Source organism: Lynx canadensis, chromosome C2 (genome assembly GCF_007474595.2).
Source record: "Lynx canadensis isolate LIC74 chromosome C2, mLynCan4.pri.v2, whole genome shotgun sequence".
In the NCBI taxonomy this organism is placed as follows: domain Eukaryota; kingdom Metazoa; phylum Chordata; class Mammalia; order Carnivora; family Felidae; genus Lynx; species Lynx canadensis.
In genome coordinates this window covers 106,050,121-106,075,107 of record NC_044311.2, presented here as the reverse complement: position 1 = coordinate 106,075,107, position 24,987 = coordinate 106,050,121, and the positions used below count along the sequence as shown (strand labels likewise).

Below are 24,987 nucleotides of genomic sequence, written 5' to 3'. Positions count from 1 at the left end.
CTTTTGGTTCCTCTAGTCTTCCACCGAAAAGGAAAAAGATATCTAGAATGCAGACAAACTGCAAAAAATTGAATGGCAACTCAACACGTTTATATTAAAGAACTTGTGTTCAAAAAAGATTAGGAATCTATTTTGATTTATTTAGAAATCATATTTTTCTGTTTGCAACCTGTCCCTTGTCCTCATGAGATGTAAAAGCTCTGCAATTTTCACCATTAATAAACAAAGAAAAGAAAGAGACTAGATCATTTTTTTTGTCAGATTATTTCTTAAAAGACTAATAATCCATTCCCTCTCATGCATCATTAAACAAGAGATATTTCTTAAAATATAGAAAATACATTCAACACTGTACAAGTTATTTATATAAGAAAGATATAACTTCCCTAAGATTAATTCTCCTGCAAATGGTTATCATAAAAACAAAGACAGTATTTTTACTAGAAACTACTATTGGATTTGAAAAATTATTTATTTTTTTTAAACTTTACATTTTTTTATGTTTATTTATTTATTTTTTTTTTTGAGAGAGAGAGAGAGACAAGAGTACGAGTGGGGGAGAGGCAGAGAGAAAGGGAGACACAGACTCGAGAAGTGGGCTTCAGGTTCTGAGCTGTCAGCACAAAGCCCGATGTGGGGCTCAAACTTAGGGACAGAGAAATCATGACCTGAGCTGAAGTCGGACACCTAACCAACTGAGCCACCCAGGCCCCCTGAAAAATTATTTAATGGACTAGGACAGCAACAGTAGTAGCCTTTAGTTTGAAACAAACCACATCTTTATTTTATGATGTTGAAACGTCTGAACCAAAAAATATTGTGACAATCCAGAAAATAAAGACTAAAAACAACACAGATCAGAAACACAGATCACAGGTCAGAAAACCAACCAATGCTACAAAGAACACTTGGAGCATAAATGACAACAGACCATTTGAAAGCACTCTTTCCTCATTTCCTTCTCGCAACTTATAGTGCTGCCTATGAGAAAACATAGAACTTACTGTGGCATTTTAAACAAGGCCATAAACCTGTGAGTTCTAGTAATAATTAAAACTACTATCTAGAGCCCCAATTGTGCATACAGGTCAATCTGTTTTTATGGTTAAAGTGAAAACCCAGGGGAACTTCAAACCTACTTCCATGACCAAGCAATCAACAGCATTTACATTTATACAAATTTAAACACTTAAACTGACACACTATTATCTGGCCAAAGCAATGCTGGCATACGGTGGTATGAAGAAAGCCAAGTAGGTTTATTTGCAGCTTTGTGTTTTGTTGTTCCTGTTATTGTTGTTGCTGATATTTTTTGATTCGATTTTTAACTTAACCATGAATCTTTAATATATCAGTTCCAAAATGTTCTTGGTATACTATCTCATAAATTACAACACAGGTATAAACAGCAAGCATAGTGATTGGTAGTCCTTTAGAGGAAAAGGCACTTTATTATATTAATACAGCCAGTTTAATATAGCATTTTTCTTTGTTCAATCAAATGGTCAGTGGAGAGGAAGATTTTTGCCTGATACTCCTGAAGGATTTCAAATAAAGGCTAGCATCTTCCAGGACGAATTTTTCTATGTTGAAATACTTTTAAAAAAAATCTGGTTTGGAACAAATATTATACAAGCTATGCACACTGTGATTTTCGACAATATATGTGCATGAGGAACAGCCCAGGGGCTCTGAAATGACATTAATAATAAGACATCTATGTATTATCCTCTGGTGTGAATTTTTTAAAAGCCTTCATTTTCTTCACTGATGGGTTATCAAACACAACTATTTTTTCCACCTCAGTTGACTTTTGGTTTTGTTTCAGTGGTTGTAAACCAGAGTGTGGGAGGGGAAAATGGTTTGTTGCACTCTGGTTCACTGAAGCAGCTATGAAATACGGAAAATCTGAGTATCCTTAGGCCATCACCTCTGGGTGTTCTAAAACAGTGTCTAACACCAGGCCTTGCTGAGCAGGTAATTAACACACAACTTTTTACATGAAAGAGTAAATTTTACTATCAAAATGGTCAACTGATGAAACTACCAGTCATATCACTGAAGAAAAGCCCCTCCTGGCAATTCTACATTTGTTAGCCTCACATTCATTCGGACTTTTGCCACTAAAAATGTAAGCCATGTGATATAAAGTTTCACCTCTTCTCTGTACTTGAAACTACAAATTCTCCCTTCTTTACATGATTCCCAACCCCCACCCCATATATACACACGAAAACTTTATGGGTGCCTGATATCACTAAATTACTCTTCCCAGAAAGAAACACCAGCTCCGAATGGTTTAGACATTCAGCTGGAGATGCACTAGCTCAGTGTGAGGTTCAACCGTTTGTCAGAAAAAAAAACAAAGAAACAAACTTGGGAGAAGTAATGCTAGAAAAGAGGTTTGCCATGAAAGTCAAGCAAGGCATGCAGCATGCCTCTAACCAGAAATCGTCATCCCACCCCATTCTCCAAGTGAGAGGTTTGCCCTACGCCCACAGTATCTATTTCACTGGCAAATAAACTTTCTGCTTCTCACCTAGAGACAAAAAATACACTGCATGCCATTTGCTATACTTATTTTCCTATTTACCATATTTGTCACAATTATATAAAACTGCTTTAAAAATTCAGGCCACTCATATTTCAGCAATTAATTAAAACCGAGCTTAATCAAAGTAGACACCTGAAATTTTCCCATTTGCCCTTACATTTAAAACAAATCCACAGAGAAGTTTCTTTTTGACACAGCAGGAACATGAAAACAAACTTTTGGATTCGTGAACTCATCCAGCACTCTTCTTCTCAACAAAGTACGTAATTTGCTGGTGGCAATGCTGGTATAGTCAGTGGGCTCCAAATCACTATGTCTCCTATTACTACCTCCTTCAGTTTTAGCTTAATAATACCAATATCCCTACTGACATTATTTGCAGAAGCAAAAACTGTTCAGAGAATTTATAATATACCCAGGAATCACTGTGTCATCCATGTTAGATAAGAGTCATTCCACCAAATAGAATACTTTGTTGCCTAACGACCATAAGAACATTCTAAGAAATTTCTTTTGTTTTCTATAGAGCAAAATGTCTCACAGCTCCATATACAATGGCACACTTTAGCCTCAGCTTGCATTTAAAATACTAAGGCAACCTAAAAATGAATGTGTAAAAATATGTAACTACCAAAAGAAACATAGATCAAAACCTATGTTCTTACTATGGTGTACCAAGAGTGGTACATTATTATGAATTTTGATTAAACATGTATCAAATGTAAGTTCTGCATAAAAACAGTGGTCAAAGAACACCATCAGCAAATGGAACACAGATGACAGAAAAATTCATTTAGGAACACGCTATACCAGCATAGAAACTAATAAGCTCTCTCTTAGGGTTGAATTTAGCAGAGTGACAAAATTTACTTGGACACTTAAAACACAGAATTTAGAGTCTCCTCGACCTGATCAATCAGCAATATACAACCTGTCATCATCTGTGGAAATCTACACACAAGCAACCAACATTTTACAGAGATTCTCCCATGATATGCTCCCACATAAAAAGTCCAAAATATCAAAGTTTATAAGTGAAATGGTAATTATAAAGACATCTACTGGGTTAGGAAATGTTTCAAGTTTCTAAAGAAGTTATAAAAGTGGGGTACAAGTTCACCACATCTTATATGACTACATCCAATGAAAACACTGTATCCACTCAAATTCCTAAACTGAGAAATTACATGCCCTCTCACTGGACCGATATCCTAAAAACGTGAAATTAAATGGATTTCTTTGCTGACTCATGAAGAATTTCAGGGCTACTAAATGTGGATAAGAAGTATAAAGACAATTATAAAACAACTTGATTTTATTAGATCACTTGTAGAACTACAAAGTAAAAATACAGTTTTAAACATAAACAGCTGGCTTCCCTATAACTGGTCATTCTTGAAAGGTTTGTTGTTCCCTATAACTGGACATTCTTCGTAAGAAACCATCACTACTATATTTCCCTACTTTATTTATGATACCATGTGGTGATTCACACTCTGCTTGGCAGTCCAGGAGAGAGTCTTAGAGCTTTAAAACTAAAAGGCAACTGAAAGATTCACCATCCTCAAAACGTGTAAACTGTGATCCAAGTATATTACATAATGAGCCTATAGTTACAATTGGTTAACACTTATGATTATGTTAGGTTCATCACCAATTTAGAGAGCAAATTATAAATAAGTAAACACTTATGCCATTTTACATTTTGGCAGATGGTTTTTCTGTGTTTGATTTTGATGGTTTTACTCACTCCGGGTATTTGTTTGGCCAGTATTTACAGACAAGTTCAGAGTCTACACAACTAGATAAGTGAACTTGCTATTATACAACCCTATGTTTTATCAGACTGAATGAGGCTAGTTTTTCTGACCTGAAAGAAACATTAGAGGTTTCTTGGAGGTTTCCCTATACGGAAGGAAACTAAAATACAGAGAAGTGTCTTAAACAAAAATTCAACTTAACCACATTAAAGTCATATATATTTTAATATTTGTTTTCAAATTTGGAAATCTAAATATACTATTACTATCAGTGAATATTCTAGATATATTTAAAATATCCCAGAAATGGAAAACTAACTTTCGTCATTTGATTTAAGATAGACCATAAAATTTAACATTGAAATAGCCAAACAAACTTCAAAGGGGAGCCTCTAAGTCTGGAATCCTGGCTGTAAAGTGAGGATTCAGTTGATGTCCCTTCAGTCTTCGCCACCCCTGTTCAGTTTCTCACTTAACAGTCAAACACTGAGACTCAAGCTATATCTCCCACCCACGTCTATCACATATACATATCCAGTCAAGACAGTGCCTCCAGTACCAAATACGGTAGATGGGAGCAACAGGAATTCTCATTCATCACTGGTGGGAATGCAAAATGGCACAGCCACTTTGGAAGACAGCATGGGAGGTTCTTACAAAGCTAAACATAGGCTTACCGTAAGACCCAACACTCATGCTCCTAGGTAGTTACTCAAATGAACTGAAAGCTTACGTCCACATAAAAACCTGCATATGAATCCTTACAGCAGCTTTATACATAATTGCCAAAAGCTAGAAGCAACCCTGATATCCTTCAATAGACGAATGGATAAACAAACTGAGGTACATCATTACATGATAATGAAATGGCAGATACATGACATGTATTTGTCAAAACCCACAGAACTGTGCAACACAAAGAGTGAATCCGAATATAAACTATGAGCTTTAGTAAATACTACTGTATCACTATTGGTTCATCAGTGTACCACACTATTCAAGACAGTAATAATGGGAGAAAAGCATGTTGGCAGGGAGCGGTAGATGGGAACTATGTACTTGGGAGTAATTTTTCTGTAAACCTAAAACGGTCCTAAAAACTAAGGTCTATTTTAAAAAAGATCGGCATCTCATGAATTAATAATTATCAAGAAATTTAAGTAAAACTACAAGGTTTAAATACTGTAAAAAGCAAAACACAAATGCAGTATTTCTTCCAAAAAACAAAAAAGCTGACATTTATACTATGATGCAAAAAGTAACATAAATATGACCTTATCACTAAAAAAAATAAATAAATCTGAAATATTCTTACCTGTCCTGTGACTGCTCTTCATACATCCTCTCCTTGCCTTCTTTAAAGAGTCTTATTGCCCGTTTTGACTTTTTCATTAAACTGTCAATGTAGATTTTAAAATACTCATTCTCACTGAGTTGGGCAAGTTTTTGGTTGTCATCATATTTACTCAATATAAGTCGCAAATGTTGATATGTATCAGGTAAAATATCAAGTATGTATGGTGGGCTATTTTTCAACTGAAGTTTGGGATTTTGGCACAGTCTGACCTAAAAAAGAGACAAAAATAAAATACTTTCATATGAATCACAATAACTTGTTTCATAGAAAAGTTATGAAATTCATCAAACTGTACTATTTCTTCATTTTCCATAATATAAATTTTGATCTTAAAATTACTATCTCCAACTTACAAAGAATTGGTAAATATTTGCATCTGTCTTGATATAATTAAATCCAATTTTCTTCTCCTCCCATTCATGTTTACTATGTCACACCTTTACTTTCCACCTCTTAAGTTTTCTTTCTCTCTTCTACAGTATCCCATTGTTCATGGCTTCACAGAACTCCAATGTGCTAATTATTGTATACCACTTATAGTCTTTTTGTTTAAATAAAAATTAGGAAATGGGCGTCTTCTGCTGGCAACCAACGTCGCCTCACATTTAGATATCATTTTACTACACTGAACTCCCAGCTAAAGCTCTTTCATAGATTTTAATTAATGTTTTGGCATATTGTTCCTGAACCCTGAGGAGAATAAAACAAAGAAGTGCTATTTTAATAACTGAGTTATTAAGTAGTAAATGGGTATCAGGTCAGAGCGAGTCTTTTCCACCTCCCCATATTATATCCCGTGCCTGTAGACATGCGTTCCATAAAGATTCAGTCATTACATCGGGTGTCACCCAACCACTGGGGCATTTGGAGCTGCCTGCAGAACCTTCTGCTAGGATGAAAAAGTAGCAGCTCAACTACTATATTCAATTCTACATGTTCATGCAATTTAGTCAAAAGTTAACTCATCTTATTCCTCCTATCCCTCAAACCAGGGCATAAGGAACCACCCAATTAAATAATTTGTAAATGAATTCATTGGATACTGCCCAGGAGCACACATAATGTAAAGGTGCACAATCTCACAAAAAGCAAAGTGTACAAAGCAAAGGCAGCTTTACTGAGAAGCCAGTGAAGCATAAACTTGATGGTCCCTCAAATAGCTAGCCCTCTTCTAAGGCTTTCATCACATATTTTTGTAACACTTTCAAGAACAAGATATTTTATTTTATTTTTTATTTTTGAGAGAGAGAAAAAGTGGGAGTGGGGGAGGGGCAGAGATAGAGGGAAACACAGAATTCAAAGCAGACTCCAGGCTCTGAGCCCCTCAGCACAGAGCCTGATGCACGGCTTGAACTCACGAACCATGAGATCATGACCTGAGCTGAAGTCTGTCGCTCAACAGACTGAGCAACCCAGGTGCCCCAAGAGCAAGAGATTTTAAACACAAGGTTAAGGGGCACCCGGGTGGCTCAATCAGTTATGCCTCTGACAGCTTGATTTTGGCTCAGGTTGACTGGAACCTGCTTGGGATTCTCTTTTCCCCCTTTCTCTGCTTCTCCCCCCGCCCCCCTCCCCCACCTCGCGCTCTCAATCTCTCCAAATATAATAAATAAATAAATAAATAAATAAATAAATAAATAAATAAATAAATAAAATTAAAAAACACACAATTGGTTATGATTTCTTTTTCCAGTATGACTTCCCTTTCATCACACTTAACCTCCTGTTGGGTGGCACTGAAGTGGCTGTAGGCATTTTTCAAATCTGGCTGATGGGAATTTGAGTTGGAAAATACATTTAGTGTGGCTTTAGTAGAAGGTATGTGAGATGCACAGTTATTTCCAGGACTAGTTAAAATATTGTCAGCTAATGCAACAACAACAACAACAACAAAAAATGGATTCAGGAATACTTCAAGTGCCCATCAAGCAGCACACAGCATAGGAGCAAGAAGATCCAATTCCAGTTTGGTAATTTAAACATGTCCAATGGTACCCAAGGCCATTTGGCATATTAAATAATGCCAAATCATTAGAAAAGTATAGTTAAAGGGGCTGATAAAGCTTTTTACCCTCCTTTTACTTTGTGACACTTTGATATAATCAGAGAAGCTCATTCTGTCCTAACGACTGATGAAATACTAAACAGGTCAATGATTGAATAAATTCTGGTTGAAACAGCATATAGCTTTTCAATTCTTAAAACATAAAATAGTATCACAAGTATGCACGAATTTCAAAAATATTGCCAGCAACATCATACAGCAGACACAGTTTAATTTCAGCAACATAAAACTTGCTACAGCACCTCACAGATTGATAAATTATTAACTTGTAGTTAGGGGACTATGCAGTTTCAAATTAATTTCCTCTACCGGTGAACTTTTTAACTGATAAAAAAAAATTTCTCTCAGGTATTTTTTTTCAGATATTCCAAATAAATATTCTTTAACAGATTTTTTTTAAGTGTTACAGATTTTTAATTTGCTATTCTCTACCTTACCTTTTTCTCATTTGCTTTATTTAAATTGTAATTCTATCTGGGAATTTATTATTTTATTCAGTACAATTGTCTGCATAACTACTATATACCAGGTACTGAGCTTAGTGCCAGGAAATTATAGATGACTACAACATACTTCCTGCCTCAAGGAGTCTGGCAGAAGAGACCTAGTTCTCTATAATTAACTTAGGAGCAATGTAATTCTTGCTCTGAGGGATCTTAGGAAAGATCCTGTCCAATCCATTCATTTTCAGATAAAGAAACTAAGAACTACAAAGATTAAGGGACTATTAAAAAATCATTAATCCAACACAAGAGCCTGCATCTTCTGAATCTCAGGCTGATCTTCTTTCTAACTATATCACAATTTAATTAGAATTAGGCATATAATTAATGATCTCTGGCTAACCTCATTTACATTTTTATTTTTATGCCATTTGCAAATTTGCATGAATTTCAGGACCCATTTGTTAATTCTACAAACCTTTCTGTTTCAGGCATTGTTACAGGCCCTAGGGAATGCAGAATGAAATAAATCACAGACCTGTCCTCAAGGAGTTTTCTAGTGAAAAAGACTGATGGCTTAAAAAGAATTCCAGGAGACATTAAGTGCTATGATGGAGGAGAGTACAATGTGCTGGAGGAGAAAATCAGCAGCTCACTCATATTTTGACATGAAGATATCAAGAAAGGCATTCCTAAATTTGCAAAAGGAATATTCCAGGCAAAAGGGTATGCAAAGGCTTAGGAGGCACTAGAGAATAGATCAGAAAGAAAGGAGTCCATGCAGTCATTCTAAAAGGTAAAGGCACAGGAAGCCTAGGGTTGAGTGGCACAAGTAGATTTAAAATAGGTGAGATTCAGTTCATCAAGGCCCCTGTAGGCCACACAGTTTTCTAAATTTGCATTTGGGAAAGTGTAACATACAATGCTGATATGCTGCTGAGTACACAGTTGATCAGTTGGATTAGTATTAAACTCTGTGATTTATGACAGCTTCTGCCAAAAATGAATAACCCTACACCAGGACTATGACTTCTAGGCAGGTCAAATTCAATTCGATAAATATTTATTGAGTGCCTGCTATGTGCAAGTAACTGTGAAAGCCAGAGAAAGAAAAATTGCTTTTCTAAAAACAGTATGTTAAGGAGAAAAATCAAGCTCACCACAAGGTTCAAGTTCAGATTCAAATGACTTAGCCATCTTCTAGAAATATCTAAGTTGCTCCCTAAGATGAAAGGTGGTCCCAACACAGAAAAGCTTTAAAAAGAACAAATCTACAATCTTATTATACAATGACGAACTTTTTAACACCAGTGCATAAAAGGACTGGTTCATTAGCAATGTTACTCTTTGCTTTTAAACTAAAAGGCAAAACATTTACCACTGAATTAGGCCACAAACTCCATGAGAGTCATTGACTCAAAGAGTTTTAGAGCTAAAGAGGACCTTGGAAATCACTATGACCAATTCCCTCCTTTTTACAGAAAAATACTACAACACAGAAATGGAACATAGCTGAGTTTACTGCTCTCAACCCACTAATGTCTAGACTTGAGAGAGTCAGGCACTCTCTCCATAACAGTATGCAACTACCTACTGTATTTGTTTAAATGTATTTAGAGATTTTTAAGGGGGCCTCTCTGTATATGTCCATACCATTTCACATACATAAAAATATATGTCTAATCTTTACATATGCTGTACACATACAATATGTATTCACATAAATTAAATATATCTTCAACAGTATCAAAGCAAAGGCACAAATATAAACACAGGATTTACTAGTGCTATAAGAATTTTCAAAGCCATCAATTATTCTTGGAAAACTCTTGCATTTAAAGAGTTTCTCCACTGAGCCTTAATTAAAACTTCTAATCAAAAGGTAACAAAAAGGTATTAGGTCAGGAACATATTTCTTAGGTTCAGGACCCAGCCCCCGAAATGCATGAAAGAAATTCTCCTGAAACAAATGGCAAACTTCACCGGTAAGGAATTGTGCCTATACTGTAACAGACTTTCATTATAGAGCACACCTCACTTCACAGGGCATTCAGTTATATTAAATCATGTACCCCTGAAGTGAAATATCCCATTTTTAACAACAGTATGGAAAGCCTGAAAGAATCCCTTGTCTGTGCTCCTCACGTAAATGTTTTAAGAGATTCCTTACTGCAATTACACAAAAGTATATCATTATGATAAAAAGCATCTATGAGTTGAGTTCTTCCCATTTTAATTTAGCAAATCATCCTAAGTGTATAAAACTATATAAATGTATCCAGTATAAAATGTAAAAAGTGTAAAGATAATACAAAAACCCTTTCTACATAGAATATTAATTGGGCAAAACAAGTAATTAGCGTATCAAACTGGTCAGGAGTCTAGTATATTAATTGTGGTAGGATTTAGGGGCAACTACCCAATCATTTATGGTTTTCAATGAAGTTTCTTTAAAAGATTTACATAAACACATTAAATAATTGACTAGTTGTAATTAAACTATCAATTGTGTATTCATTTGTTCACTTTCCTCCAAATAAGAACAGATCTTCCTTAAGGGTGGAGAACATATCTCTCTCACTGGTCTGTCTCCATCACCTAATGTAGAATCTTGCAGAGAGTAAATGCACAACAAATACTTGATGGAGGAAAGAAAGTGTAGAAGGGAAAGAACAAAGAACTTCTCAGAAGAAGGTAATATTATACATAGGAAAACCATACCTAGAATGACTAAACCTGTCTAAACGAGTACAAAGTTTTGAAAAGAATTTGATCATATCAAAAATTAGGGGGTGAAGATCTTTTTGATTCACTTCTCACGGAAAGGGGAAGAATCATATTATTCCATGGTCTGCTTGAATCTTCATACTATGAACACAGATGCTAGAATCAATCAAACCTAAGATCTGGTGCTGCCATTTATTAGCTTTACAACTTCGGGCCAGTTTCTTCCTTTAGAAAACTCTTTGGATGTTATAATTCTTAGAAAAAGAAATGTAAAGTGCTCTGCACAGTACCTGGCACATAGTTGACGCTCACTACTTTTTAGAACTTCCCCTTCCATATTTTATATTATACCACAACATGGTCAACTCTGCAGATTTTGCCAACATAGGTAATTAGACCAAGGGCACTGACTGCTCTGTTGAAGATCATTAACAGTTTCTTTGAGATCCTGAAGTTCTTCATACTACCTGAAACCCTGTAAAAGTCTGGAGTGTTTTGTTCAAGAAAGCAGCAAACAAGGCTAATAATACATCAGCAGTAAGTACTCAGCTGATGTGGAATCTGAACAGGTAGAACATTTAATAACTTTTTTTGTTATTGCTATTGGAAAATAGCATGAGTCAGCCAGAGTGGCTAAAATGAACAAATAAGGAGACTATAGATGCTGGAGAGGATGTGGAGAAACGGGAACCCTCTTGCACTGTTGGTGGGAATGCTAACTGGTGCAGCCACTCTGGAAAACAGTGTGGAGGTTCCTCAAAAAATTAAAAATATATCTACCTTATGACCCAGCAATAGCACTGCTAGGAATTTACCCAAGGGATACAGGAGTGCTGATGCAGAGGGGCACTTGTACCCCAATGTTTATAGCAGCACTTTCAGCAATAGCCAAATTATGAAAGAGCCTAAATGTCCATCAACTGATGAATGGATAAAGAAATTGTGGTTTCTTATGCAGATCCTGAGAAACTTAACAGTGTTAAGACCATGGGGGAGGGGAAGGGGAAAAAAAAAAAAGTTAAAGAGGGAGGGAGCCAAACCATAAGAGACTCTTAATAACTGAGAATAAACTGAGGGTTGATGGGGGGTGGGAGGGGTGGGTGATGGGCACTGAGGAGGGCACCTGTTGGGATGAGCACTGGGTGTTGTATGGAAACCAATTTGACAATAAATTTCATATTAAAAAAAAAGGGAAGATGACATGAGTATATTTAACAATTATTTAAATATTAATATGTTAAAGAGCTAAAAATTTGGTCACTTATTTTCAAAATGCTTCCTTCATTACCAGGAAAGTATCAGCAACTTACAATTATATATTTAAAAACAAAACAAAAACCTTAACTATATGCCCAAGCAGAGTGGATAAAAATAGTATTGTGGCATGATTTAAGTCACAGCATGTTTCTAAAATGATCTTAATCTATAAGATAAAAACTTATTTCCAATGTTTTACTTATATACACATTTCATTGCTGAAGACTGATTAAAATATACATTGTTCATTCTATAATAAACAGTTTTAAAACATGGATTCAACACTACAAATGTTATTCCTTAAATCACTTCACGACAACCCAATGTAAAATTTACAAAATCTCTCAACACTGTGTATTTCCTAACTTCTCTCTTATCTAAGTAGAAGTTAGTTATCTACCCCAGTTCACTCTTCAACTTGTTCTTACCCTTTTCCTCCCACACTGTAATCTTCTAGGATGCCACTTTATTATTTCTTCTTTCTTTGCATTTTAAATCACTCTCTACCTGTATCCCTTCCCTTCAATCTGTGAAGCTCTCCTATAGCACCCCCACACACACAATGTTATGTTCTACTCAAACCAGCAAGCTATCTATGAGAACTTTCTTCTTTTCACCAGTTGTCACACTTCTAGAACGACTGTTAAATGACCCACACACTCTTTTTAATCTAGTGCCCTCACGTAAATGAAACCACTCTTGAAAGGTCAACAATGGCCTCTACTCATGAAATTTAGTAACTTCTTCAATTTTCATCCTGCTTGGTTTTTCTCCACTTGGACTTGAACTTGGTTTTCTCAGAATGTGAAACTATCTCCTTAATTGAAGCTGTCTCTACCCAAGAAATCAATATGCCCTAATTCTTTTCCAACCTCTCTCATCAGTGTTTTTTGTAAGATTCTCTCTCCTTCACTGCCATCTAATTATAAGTACAACCCCACAGAGCCAAAATGCCAATCTCTGACTTTTTCTCGGACTCTCATCTTCTGCTCTGCATTGCAAATCTCTTGCTGTTCTACAACTTGAAATGCAAACTCTGTGGGCATATCTACTAAACATATGTCTCTAGTTTCAACTTCTCTCTTTAACTGCACATTCAACTTTTTGACTTCAAAATGGATTTCACTCTGGCATGTCAAACTCAACATGGCCAAAAACAAACACAGGCACCAACTCCCAGACTTCCTCTTTTTCTTACTATGTTCCTGATCTCTTTAAGGGCATCACTGCCTTCAAGTTAAACACCTCGAGTCACTTTCACTTCACCTTCTCTTTGATCCTCTAAAGGGTCACCAGATCTGTAACTTTTTTCTCCAAAGTGCCTCCCATGTTTGAACCCATACTCGCTATACAGACTCTCAATTCTCTAGCTCAGCCCTTCATTATTTCTTGCCCAGTCTGTTTTAATTTCCCTGGATCATTACTCTTACTTTTAAGTTTCTTTTCTCTTAATCCATCCTTTTCAGAGTCAAGAGAGTAATCTATCACAGCATAGCCTTGACTGTTTTTCACACTCTGGTCAAAGATTTTAAATCAAGTCCAAACTCCTTGAAAGAGCAGAAAGCCTCTTCATCTTTCTCAAACTTACCTTCTTAACAATCTCCCTTTCCCCACATTCCTTCAGCGTGATGTGTCCTCCACCTCACTGGAATCCAAAACATCCTCAAAAGAGAAGCGGGCTAATACCTCTACCATGCCTCATTCCATGTCAACTCTTCACCTTAGCAAGCGCATTCTCCTCCACCACATCCTAAGTCACAGCACTTTATTTATATCCCATCACAACACTTAACTACACTCTGTAGTATGTAGAATACACTATACTACATAGAATGGAAGGGGTATTTACAAATCTCTATCTTTCCATAAATGGAATTTGATAAATGAATGATGAAATCAATAGACAGAATATAAAGCAACTTCAAAGAAAGGAAAAGTTGATTCAAATGAATGGTAAAGATTTTATAAGAGTTAAAAAGATTACTAACTAGGACACCTAGGTGGCTCAGGCAGGCAAGCGGCCAGCTCTTCTTGATTTAGGCTCAAGTCATGATCTTGGTGTTCATGAGATCGAGCCCATGTTGGGCTCTGGGTTCTATGATGACAACATGGTGACTACTTGGGATCCTCTCTCTCCCTCTTTCTCTGCTCCTGCCCCACTCACACTCACTCTCTCTCTCTCTCTCTCTTTCTCTCTCAAATAAATAAGCATTTTTTTAAAAATTACTGATTAAAGCTTCTGTTAAATGAATGCCCTATACCACAAGGATAAACCAAGGTAACTTGGTAGGATTCTTTTTAATGTCTTACTTTATAAAAGTTTTTCCTAGAAGTAGAAAAGTAGCAAACTTTGGGATCACTTCATTTATCTAAGCACAAATTCAAAATTTCAGTATTAAAACAAAATTGTCCGGATATTTAATGTGTTATCATCTACTCAAGTCAGGCAGTGCCCATGATTCTGCTAACACGGAACAACTTCACTGAGGAAAAGAAAATATGTGAAGAATAATTCAAATAAATGCTATTCCCTATTCCAAGGGCCTAAGGACGGTGGTATCTCAAACCCAACAAACACAAACAATAGGCATCCAAAACCTAAGTTTCATCCCACATATAATTTTTTAGACTTATGGGGAATTCATCTTAGAAAAAAATACCTACTATTAGTTTTTTTTAAATAGCATGTATTCCAAGCATCTTTGATTGACAAACTTTAAAATATATCATGGTTGCAGTAAAATTATAAAGACAGAGAATGAATTGCATTCCAAGCTTGACAAATGTACTGAATGTACTGAGGGTAAAAGGCGGAAAAGGCTATTTGGCATCATCGCTTTTTAAATGCTTTTAAAACTCTTTCAATAATGTAATTTCAAATAAATGACAAGGACAGCAAGACAAAACGTAGGCAGGTATTCAACTTGCTTTGCTCTTTGGCATCAATTAATTAGTTTCTAATTTCCTGAACATCCATGTAAGTCCAGTACATTTAGTATCTATTAGATGGAAAACTGTTTCTTCCCTTTTCCATCACCTGGCTAAGACACTTATGAAAACCATGCTCAGGAACCTCGCATGAATAAATTATCATTCCTACCATACTGATTAGCAATCATTTCCTTACCCTCACCTCAGCACTTCCAACAAGAGTACAATAATGCTGTTCCTAAAGGTAGTGCCCAGCAGAATCCAGACAGAAAATTGTCTGAACGGCAGCCAGAAAAACAAGGTGGATACTCTTCACTTTGCCCCCAGTGTACTTCGTACAGGTCTGTATTACAGCCTTGTCCATACTACATGGCAATTACCTAGTAAATATAATAAGTAAATAATAAATTACCATGTATATGTCTGGCTTCGATGTGGGTCTCTGAGTTTTTTGACAGGTCAAAGGCAAAGATATATCTTATGTAGCTTCATCCCTAGCAATAAGCACTTATTGTTGAACACAGTATAGGCCCTCAGTAAATGCTGAGTAAGTGTTTAAGAAACCCATCTCTGTAACAGCTTTGGAACAAACTCCACATTCCAGGTATATTTGAACCGAGATATGTATTCACGAGTAATAGTTCTGTCACTGTATCAACCAGGCATCCATGGACCTGAAGAGTTTGGGGTTAGCTACTGACTTAAACTGACACATAGAGCTAAGGCCAAAAAATACATCTAAAATACATCTAAATGTTACTGTTCTTTTTCTCAATAAATGTACCTTGCTAACTCTGTGCCACTGATGTTTTATCACAAAACACTTCACATGTCACAAAAAATACAACTGAGCAATGACTCCCTCCTACTCGCAGTGACCTTGTATAGAAAGTCTGCCCTCTGAAACCATAACAATTAGTTGGAACTGGAATCCCAGTTGACTGTTTTAAATCCTAGAGGCCAGGGAATGGGAAGACTACACACTTATTGGGTATTTCTCCTACGGTCTGAGACCGTTTCATATCCCCTGCAAAATAAATGATTTTACTTTGTAGGTAGCTGAAACATACTGAACTTTAATCTGGTTTCATGTTTATACTTCCAAGATCTGCCCTTGTTGAAGAAGCTTCCTAAAGACAAAAATATTAACTAAATATTTAACCCTGCCTTTTACGTAACTACCAGTTAGGCTTGACAGTTACTTTTTCTGTTATTCACAAGCTACACTCATGCTTATTGCAGTTATTTTATGAAACGGTTAGATAATGTGTCAAGGGATTAACTTTTGGACTAATAATAAAGATCCTGATGTAATCACCAGGACAATGTTGAGGTTATGAGCCACTTCCTTCACCACTGACAAAGAAAATAAAGGTAAACACATGTGGGGGGATGATGCTTCTGCATTACACAATTAAATAAAATATATTTTCAGTTAGTAACTCTCAATGCCTTTTTATTAGTGTGTGATCGAGTAGTAATAAACATCCTGAACTCTTTTATAATGATTTATGTGATTTCCCTCCACAAAACCCATGGATGCATTTATAAATGAACACAATTTTTATTCTTGACAAATAATGAAGACAAATAGGGAAAGCCATACCAATGCACCTTTGCCAACACCCAAACCCTCATTCCACTAAGTACAGACTGTCAATAATAGTTTCCCTTATGAGTCGAGTTTCTCGATTGGAGAGGCTAAACCCAAACCCACAAAAGGGTTAATAAAATAAACAATGGCAGAAGCTTAACTATCAAAAAACCATCTATTTTACTATAACTCATGGTGACATAATTAAAAGTGGCTAAGACTTATGTTAACAGTTACAAACCAAAACTATGAATATATTTCCTCATGTTTGAAAAATAATGACTTTATATTAACTATAGTTCACCACCTCCTTATATAAATCTTTTTTATTTGATGTTCTCCCATTCACTCACAAATGCACAAATTCTGACCACTCACAGAAAGGGGTGGGGAGGGAGGTGCAGCTCGTTGGGAGAATCAGACCATCTGTTGGCCACTCATATAACAGGTAAGTTAGAGAAAAACCTTGAATTCCTTCTCTTACACCCAACTAATGATTTAGGCAGTTAAGAAAGACCTTAAAGTGCATACTCTTTGGAAAAGCAAAGACAGCTAGCATTGCGCCTGCCAGATACATGCAGCCCTTTCAAGTGCACACTCCTTATTCTTAAGTATCTGATGCTAACATCAAAACCTGACCTCAAGCAGCAAGTTGCAATGTTCTGACACTATGACATCATTCTGTCTGGAGCATTTTAATATCACAATTTGAATAAACTGGCAGAAGCTTAAATAGGTCACACTAAAGCCAAGAACTAAGGATATTTATCTGGCAAAAATTTCTGGCTCTGCATTTAGCACCACCGGCCATAGAATGGCAGGCCTATCGTTCATCTATCCATCTGTACTTCCTGCAAGGATAAATGAAGATAAAACAAATCTCATCACCTTCCTGTATGGCTAACACCACTGGCGGTGGCTTTTTGTGGCAAACATTCATACACAACTACAAGCCACGGTAAAGGCAACTGCTACCATAAGCTTTCAAGGAGGCTCTCGCACATCCCTACAAAAGATATTTTTTTAAAACTCCATTTCTGCAGTCACAAAAATATCAAGAGCCTTGCATCAACTAAATTTATAATTAGCCCCAAATATCTATGAAATGAAACCAGATGGTGCTACAAACGTTTACCAATATATAGCAGACAGTACCACTGCTTCAAAAGCAAGAACTATTAATTCTGCACAGCAGCATGCTACATCTTAATCATATTTATTTCATAATCCTACTTAGTAACAGAGGACAGTGGAAGCTACAGTTTCTCAGTAGACCCCTGTAAAATAGTCAAGTTGCCTAGACTTCTCAGGGTATGGACATCCAGCTTGATTTCTTCTTGAAATTAGAATTCATCTGATAGCAACATGCAGAAACCACAGAGCTTTCTGATACTCTCCGCCCCACCACCTCCATCATAAATTTTCCTTTCACAATAAACAATGTGCAATCGAAAAGGTTTCCTGTTTCAAAATGGAATAGATGAAAGAAACTGTAACTCTATCATTGACAACAACAAAAAAGTTCCTTAATGAAGATGAATTCTCAAAGATGAAAATGGAAACTCTCTCAAATACTGCTTCCTCACTTAAGGACTAATCTGGTTCTTTCCCTAGTAGATATTCTCAGCATCAAGTACTGTGGTTATCATGAGGGGTCCATCAGAGGCTTTTCTTAAAATACTTGCCTGCACTCTTTTGTTATTTAACAGTAACACAACGTCATAGAAGACAAACACTTCCAAACTATTCTGTGGCCATGTACCAACAAAGGGCAGCCAAGGGTAAAAACTTTGCATATCTGAGTCATATAGAGGAACTTTGAACCTTAAAGAGCAGGACAAAAGGTGAAAAAACAAGTCTGTGTTCTGATTCCAACTTTTTAAAACATAGAGTGGATGTTAGAAAAATGGTCAAGCCAAATCAATAGACTGTTGCCATAATAATAATTATTAATTAATGGTAACAATACTATTAATTAATGGTTCAAATAAAACCATAGAGGAAGAAACCATATCCAGGGCAAATGAGGCTGCACACAGGCACAAGCATACAGAACTTACCACTTTGTCCATGAGTTTCCAAGTTTTCTCCACAGTCCTGCGATCTGCTGCTGCTTGCTTAGGAGGTCCAACTGCATCTTGAATAGCATCAATAATTCCCAAAATTCTTCCTTTTCGGGGGTTTCCTCCTCGACCACCAGGGTTTCTGCCATTCATAGAATTTGCCATCTGGAACCTTAGTTCTCTGACAGGCAGATTAAAAAAAAAAAAAAAAAGTTAGTTGGACATGAAAATGTTTACCCAGGTGAACTGAACAGGTTAATTTGTACCCACTACATTCTCCTTCATCAGTGAGGAGAAAATCCTGGGTCCCCGATTCAACTTTTCAATAGCCTATGAATTTGCATTCTCAATCTGTACACCCAACAAACAGGTTTAGGAGCATTGACCTTACATTTGCTTTTGGAACAGTAAGAGTTAAAGATGCAACCTTCTCACATTTCATGTAGCAGAAGCCTTGATTAATAACCAACTCATAACAACAACAACAAAAAAACTTAACATAGGTTTTCTCCAACTAGATAAGAACACGATGTTCTCCCCATCCCTGCCTTAATCACAATTCAACGTACATACACTAGAACTAAAGCCCCCAGAAAACATTCTGAAAGCCTCACTCAAAAACTGCATTTTCACTCTGTTAGATTTCCTCAAGTTATATAAACGTAAACATTATTTTACAGGACCATAAGAGACATATCTGTTGTCAACAAAGGCTTAGGATTTGGATTTTCCCCGCTAAAACCAACAAGTATGGACACAGGAACATAGACAACCGAACACACAGTTCTTTAAACCAACGCGGTGAGGAGTTAGCCCCAAGTTAAGAGCCAAATAAACCAACAAATAACCCATTTTAAAAAGAGGGTTAAGAAACTGACAAGAGCGGGCACAGAAAGGAGAAGAGAGTTCACTTAGATCGTTCCTTTCCTCTCGTCTCACCCCAGGGGGATGGGGGGGGGGGGGGCCAAAGCTTTGTTTCGGGACGTCTTTGCCCCCTCCTTGTTCAGGCCCCTCTCCGGCCACTCTCGGACCTCAGCTGGGGGAGGAAGGTGGACAGAGAAAGGACAAAGTACCCCCTTGCACCCCCAGAGCCCGCAGCCCCGTCAGTCTTGGGCGCCCGGCATTCGGCTCCCAAGCGGACGCACCCCCCCACCCCGCCCCGGGATGTCTGCAATCCCAGCCGCCTGTCTCCCTCTACTCGTTCTCCTTCCTCCCCTGGCCAAGCCAGGGTTCCGGTCTTTAAATACCCCTCTACAAACTGTGCAGGCGGCGACGACAGCAGCTGGAAGCCAGGGCTGTCCCCTCTCCTTCCGTGGCTCGCGCCTGGCTGCCCCAGGGCCCCCTGGCCGGAAAAAAAGCGGCAAGCCTCCCCGGCGTCCCGTTCCCTCCCGGCCTCCCGGCGCCGCAGCTGTCCAGAGACACGCGTGTGCGAGGGTCCTACTTTACACACACGAGCCCAGGGTGCGTGGATAGCCCGGGCAGGGAGTGTGGGATCGCCGTAAAAGCACGTTCCCGAGGAAGAAGCAACCCAGAGCGCAGGCCACCGAGACAGGGAAACGCAACAATTACCGTCAAGACCAATCCACACCCGCTCTCCCCTCCCGCCCGATTCTCGGGGAGGCCGCGGGACGCCGCAGCAGCACTAGCTGGAGGAGGAGACCACTCGCTGGATACCCCACCCCTGTAGGATACACACACAGAGAAACCCAGGAGCGGGGCGGAGCCGAGGGCGGGGCCTCCTGCGGCTAGACCAATCCTACGCGCCCTTGCACTGCCCGACAGCGGGCAGCGCCAATGGTGGGGAGGCGGCCGTCCTCGCACTACCACCCAGTCCACGTCTCCCACAGTACACAATGGCCCCAAAGGAAGGCCCGCTCGCGGCACGTCCCAAATGGAAAGGGACTTGGAGGGTAATGGGAGGACTGGACTCACCCAAGAACGAAAGTGGAAAAGGGAAAGGAAATGGAAGAAAGGATGCCAGGCACTGGGGAACTGACCAATAAGGAGTGGGCGAGTGGGCGTGAGCTTTGGGAGCCGGAGCCAAAGCCAACTGGGGCTAAAAGGCGGGACTTCCTGCTTCGCTCACCTTCCTAGTCTTTTGTTTCATAGCAACAGAGTAGTGGCTGAGAGGGTGTTGCTTCTCTACTCTGGGCGGGTCCGAAGCTCAAGAATTTCATCTCCCTAGGGCTGCCAAACTCTTCTACCCAGGACAGCAGCCAAACAGGTCTAAGGCATTGCTTCTTGCTGGCTGTCAAAAAAAAGCACAGCAGTCACGCAGCTAGCTTCTAAGATGAAATATAAACCTCGCATAGAGTAGACTAGGGTTAACACCTGAATGCCAACCAAAACTTCCTAAGTTTCTGAGTGTATCCCTTTACTGTTAGTTCTAGAAAGAGTGAAGATCAAGCATCAGGCTCATGAAAAAAGCAAATAGTTGACCCTGCTGACCAAATAGTAGCTACTAATAAGGACAGGGCAGTAAAAGAACCAGACTATGGGAATTGCTAAAAATGCAACCCACCTCTTAATTAGTATAAGTTTCTTCCTAAATGACTGAAGAGGAATCAGCTTTTGTATTTTGTTTGAGTCATTTTATATAGATTTCTCTCCGTCTTAAAACCAACCTCATTGTATCTGCCATTCTTTCCCAGCATTTGTGATCTCTTTTCTGTAGTTCCATCACTATGCCCTTAGAAAGAACCACATCTGGCTAATCTTAAAAGGAAAAATCTGTGCTGGGACCCCTCTTTCAACGAGATCGTTGATTAAATAAATGCCTTCTCTTTCTGTTTAACTTCAATCCTGCCACAGGTGCTACTGACAATTGCTCTGAACTGTCATGCTTTGGAATTTTCTTTCTACCACCGTTGGTAGTGCTGAATACACTTTACACCTTGGACTTCTCAGATGTGGTGATATTTTGTGTCTTTAATATATTTCTAGGGGCACCTGGGTAGCTCAGTCAGTTAAGCATCCGACTTCGGCTCAAGTCATGATCTCAGGGTCCGTGAGTTCGAGCCCTCCCCCCGTCGGGCTCTGTGCTGACAGCTCAGAGCCTGGAGCTTGCTTCAGATTCTGTGTCTCCCTCTCTCTGACCCTCCCCCATTCATGCTCTGTCTGTCTCTGTTTCAAAAATAAATAAATATTAAAAATTTTTTTGAAAAATTATTTCTATTCTTTCTCTAACCAGTTAACCTGATAAAATATTTCTCAATGGTCCTGACTTTCTTTCTAAATAACCATTTTAGTACTGTGATCATTACTGTCAAGGATCCTAAGTTGTTATAATTTACTGTGCAGCCCTAAATTCAGTTGGTTAAGATTTTCATTTGATTAAAACAGGAAAAAGGTAGTCAGGTGATAAAATGTGGTTCAGAAAGTAATTTTGTTTCTTTCGCATTATTTCTATGCCAATAATTAAAGAGTAGTTCCTTGTTTTTACATTGCATTTATCTACAAAAGTGTTGACCTCTCCATATCTCCTCCACCCATTCATATCTCCTTTACTCATGTTAACAGTAGCTATATTTACTAAGGGGAGACAGTAAAAGTGAAAAAATTATTGGCTCGCCTTTTAAACAAATTCAAAAACATATAAACTATGTATAGAAATTTTTTCAGCATGTAGAAAAACAGTGGCTTAAGGGAACACTGTACATGCATTACTCACACTCACATCTGGATAAATGTAGAGTAAGTAAAATACATGTTATAGCATGTGGCATTCCTTTTGTATTAGTTTTGAAACTGGAAGAGATGACTTAATTAGAATACGAAATTTCCTATGTTTCAAAACCATATTGATACAGATTATAAGCTTTGTGGGATATGGTAATATATACATGTATATATGTATGCACATATAATACACACAGGCACATTCACACACAATATCAAGAAATTACAGCTTCAGTCTCAACTAGCTATTTTATCAAAATCATCTAGAGTCTATGTTAAGTTCTGACATAGCAGGGTTCCCATCTGAGCCCAAACTAGGATTCATGGTTTGCTTATGAACTAACTGATGGGGCAGTAGCTCTCCCTGCAAGCTGTTAGCATGAGTTGATGTACATAGGGGAATACAGACCTATTGGGATGAACTTCATACCCTAGGAGCCTCCAATGGAAACATAAGAGATAGAGTATAAGAAAGCACTGCATACTGAAGGGCTATAAATAAGAACACAAAAGAATGCTTTCATGGGAGACTTGGGAGCATAAATGGTAGCATTTCAATGTGGCAGAGTGGACTGGAGACCTAGTTTCCTCATTTCTACAAAGAACACCTCAATTGCCAAAACAGTGAGTTTAATAATGCAGTATCCTTTGGCAGTGTGGGAATTTGTAACCTAGAGCGAACTTGGAAATGGTATCTTCACAGAACAGGAGTGTTGTGGAAGATCCTGACATGAAGCAGAGTGGTAAGGGATTGCTACCTAAGAGTCTTGCAAGCACCATAGCAGCCAGTAGGTGAATAATATGCAGAGGCTCATCATAAGCACGTGGGAGACCTTCCCCCTAAGATTCCCAGAAAAGCCTAGGAGGCTTCATGGCTGGAGTACTGAGAAATTTTGTAATGGTAACTATGAACGCTTATAATTCGAGCATTAATGTCTGACATTAATATCTGTACTTACTGGCTGGTGTCATCTGGGGAAATGTAGATTACAGTCCTATCTTTGAACACTTTTCGTCTTTTTTTTTTTTAATCTTTTCAGATACTTTCCATTCAGTTCAATTTTTTTTCTCTTCTTTTTTTTTTCTAATTTCTCCTAATTCACAGGTGTCCCATGTGATAAAGACATGAGTTGACTAAATAACAAAGGCTTCCCACAATTTACTTGACCCATAATAACTACTCAAAAACAAAATACTCGTTAAATGAATGAATAGACTGATCAAGGGTATTGCATAGGAAATATAAGGTTGTTCCTGTTTCCATGCAATGGAGAATCCATGGTATTCACAATTCCAAGCAAGATGTTACATTTCCGGGGTGCTTGGGTGGCTCAGTAGGTTGAGTGTCTGACTTTGGCTCAGGTCATGATCTTGCAGTCCATGAGTTCGAGCCCCATGTCAGGCTCCATGCTGACCACTCAGAGCCTGGAGCCTGCTTCGGATTCTGTGCCTCCCTCTGTCTCTGCCCCTCCCCTGCTCACTCTCTGTCTCTGTCTCTCAAAAATAAACATTAAGAAAAATTATTTTTAAAAATGTTACATTTCCCACAAAGCAGATTTACAATGCCCCTCCTAAAATAAAAATAGAGAATGATACACTACAAAAAAACTAATATGGACACAAATTCACAGGCTAGAGAGAAATAAGAACATTATTATCTAGTCATATTTGGGTTTAACAAGTCATTCCTTGTTAAGAGGAATAGATTTTCATCTGTCTTTAACAACACATACTAATAGCTGGCAGTGAGGAGTAATGGATATATGGTTTCATCAGACATAACCAGACTCCTGAGTACAAGTTTGGGCTCAACTGAAATTCTTTCTTAACAGCAACAGCAACAACAAAAATAACAATGACAAACAAGATAGAACCTTATTTCTCTCACACACTGAAAAAAATCTGAAAATAGGAATTACAGATAGGAATGGTGGGTCCACAAATTTCTTAAGGACCTAAGTTCCTCTTTCTTCTGTATCATCCCAGTACCTGGCCTCCTACCCTCAAAGCCACCTTACATTCCAAGATGGCTGTCGGTGCTCCAGCTATTATTACTGATTTTCAGAGTAAAAGCTAAGAAGAAAGTGGGAGGCTATATTGAACTTCCAGCTGAGTCAATCCCCTTCAAGCAATTTTCAGAGAACTCCCACAAATATTTCTCTGTAATAGTTCAAGGCCAAAACTCAGTCCCATGCCCAAACTTAGCTGCAAAGATGTCTGGAAGACAATGTGCTTTTTATTATAGGATCCAATATAACCAGCTAAAAATTAGAGTTTGGGGTCTAAAGAGAAGAGCCTGAATAGGTGTTTGGCAAGAAACTGGCAAATTCCACCACAAAGATCTTGTTTTAAAAATTAAACTTATGATTAATAAATCAGTTCTTGAAACAAAAGCTGTAGTTTCCAATACTGGTGGTATGAGATAATAAAAATTTGGGATACTCAGCTGAAATCCAGAACAATATACATATATGTATATAAAGACATGTATTATAATAAGTTATCAGTTCCCAAGCAAAACCTAGTGTCTGCTATTACTAGATACATATATGCTTAAG

The 24,987-nt window shown here is 37.9% G+C and overlaps 1 protein-coding gene across 1 annotated transcript in view; it reads right to left on the bottom strand.

The window, feature by feature from the left end:
- CBLB (Cbl proto-oncogene B) overlaps positions 1-20,444 on the bottom strand; it is a 213,320-nt gene extending 192,876 nt beyond the window's left edge. The window contains 3 exon segments of the mRNA XM_030330544.1: positions 5,630-5,880; positions 18,749-18,932; positions 20,321-20,444. Of these exon segments, the coding sequence (XP_030186404.1) occupies positions 5,630-5,880; positions 18,749-18,916 (419 nt within the window). The 5' untranslated portion in view covers positions 18,917-18,932; positions 20,321-20,444.
- Between the last annotated feature and the right edge of the window lie 4,543 nt (positions 20,445-24,987).